The following is a 1,765-nucleotide window of genomic DNA, read 5'->3' on the forward strand; positions in this document are numbered from 1 at the left end:
TGACCCCGTGTGCCCCGCAGGGACTGCAGCCTGCCTGAGAACCCGCTGTTCATCGCCTGCGGCGGCCAGCGGCCCAGCCCCCAGGGGTAAGTGTCCCAGCCTGGCTCCCGGCGACATGCTCACCGAGGGTGTGCCCTCCCCACCGGGGGGTTCAGAGCAGAATCACGGGACGGGCTGGGCACGGGGAAGGCGCTCAGCGAGGCACACGCCAGCCTGCTGCTCAGTCAGCATCACGTGGGAGCGAGTGGTGTTAGTGATGCCGCTACTGCTGTCCTCACCCTTAACCTTGACCCAGGCCTCACCCTTAACCTTGACCCAGGCCTCACCTTTAACCTTGACCCAGGCCTCACCTTTAACCTTGACCCGGGCTTCACCTTTAACCTTGACCCAGGCTTCACCTTTAACCTTGACCCAGGCCTCACCCTTAACCTTGACCCAGGCCTCACCTTTAACCTTGACCCAGGCCTCACCCTTGACCTTGACCAGGCCTCATCCTTAACCTTGACCCAGGCCTCATCCTTAACCTTGACCCAGGCTTCACCTTTAACCTTGACCCAGGCCTCACCCTGAGGAGCAGTGGCCAGTGAGGCCGTGTCTAAGGATGAGGCGGGGCCTGATGGGGTCTGGGACTCGGTGCCCAGGTCGCACATTTCACTCAGGGCTGAGCAGTGAATAGTGCAGGTGCCACATTCCTCCTCGTTGGGTGGATCCATGGGCCCCAGGTGCTCGTCAGGGTCCGTGTTCCTGGGGCCACGTCGTGCGTTTGGGGAACGAGGACATTAGACGGAGAAGCGTGACACGGACGGTGGTGCCTTGTGAGGAACCGTGTAGCTTTGGGCAGGAGCTCGCTCAGCACGGGGACGAGAGGGGGGACTGTCAGGGGCTCCGTGGCCGGTGTGGCTCAGTGGCTAGCATATCGGCCTGTGGACAGAAGGGTCCCGGGTTTGATTCGGGTCAAGGGCACGTACCTTGGTTGCAGGCTCCTCCCCGGCCCGGGCCCTGGTCAGGCCGCGGGCAGGAGGCCACCCATCGATGTGTTCCTCTCACATGGATGTTTCTGTCTTCCCCCCTCCCTTCCCCTCTCCCTACAAACCAATGGGAAAATGTCCTCGGGTGAGGATTACAAAACAAAACCAAAATGGGCTCTGAACCTGTGACTGAGGGACGGCATCCTTCAGCTCAGGGCGGTTCTGGTCTGTCCCGCTCTCCAGCTCCCAAGTGCAGAAGAGCGATGCCCACAGAAACCTGACCGCCTCCCTCCCCAAGGACGCCGGGAAGAACATCAACTACACGGCGAGGGGCGCCGTCTTCAGCGTGGACTCCTGGACCTCGGTGAGGAGTGCCCGCTCTGCGTGGGGAGGGGCCCCTGCGGCCTGTCCCGCGGCGTCACGGGCTGTGTGACGGACGCTCCCTGAGAGGCACTCGCGTGTGCCAGGCCCCAGCCCCTCGGCCCCCAGTCTGGTCTGTGCCAGAGCCGCCGGCAGGAGGGCCGTGGCTCCGGGGTAATGGGCAGAGGCCCCGAGCGGCTGCTCTGGGCTGCCTGGGCCCCCGTTTGGCCTCGGTCTCCCTTGGGCGGGCTCAGTGTTGTCCCCGAACTCGTGAGCGTCTAGCGCTTGGTCACTCCCGGCCTCTCCCGTCTGCGTCTGTGTCTGCAGGGCCCGCGTCAGGGTCAGCAGCCTCCCACGCGGGGGCTGCTTGTCCCCTGGTTCACACGAAAGGCCTCCCCCATCGCCACGACTCTCGTTCCAGGACTCGATGTCCTTCA

At 64.0% G+C, this 1,765-nt stretch overlaps 1 protein-coding gene across 1 annotated transcript in view; it reads left to right on the forward strand.

Annotated features, from left to right (window-relative positions):
• Positions 1-1,765, forward strand: part of GPLD1 (glycosylphosphatidylinositol specific phospholipase D1) — a 19,206-nt gene that overhangs the window by 7,982 nt on the left and 9,459 nt on the right. The window contains exons 10-12 of the mRNA XM_015563507.1: positions 21-86; positions 1,212-1,332; positions 1,750-1,758. Coding sequence (XP_015418993.1) covers positions 21-86; positions 1,212-1,332; positions 1,750-1,758 — 196 coding nt within the window. The remainder of the gene's footprint in view (positions 1-20; positions 87-1,211; positions 1,333-1,749; positions 1,759-1,765) is intronic.

The sequence above is a fragment of the Myotis davidii genome, unplaced genomic scaffold (genome assembly GCF_000327345.1).
Source record: "Myotis davidii unplaced genomic scaffold, ASM32734v1 scaffold217, whole genome shotgun sequence".
Taxonomy (NCBI): Eukaryota; Metazoa; Chordata; class Mammalia; order Chiroptera; family Vespertilionidae; genus Myotis; species Myotis davidii.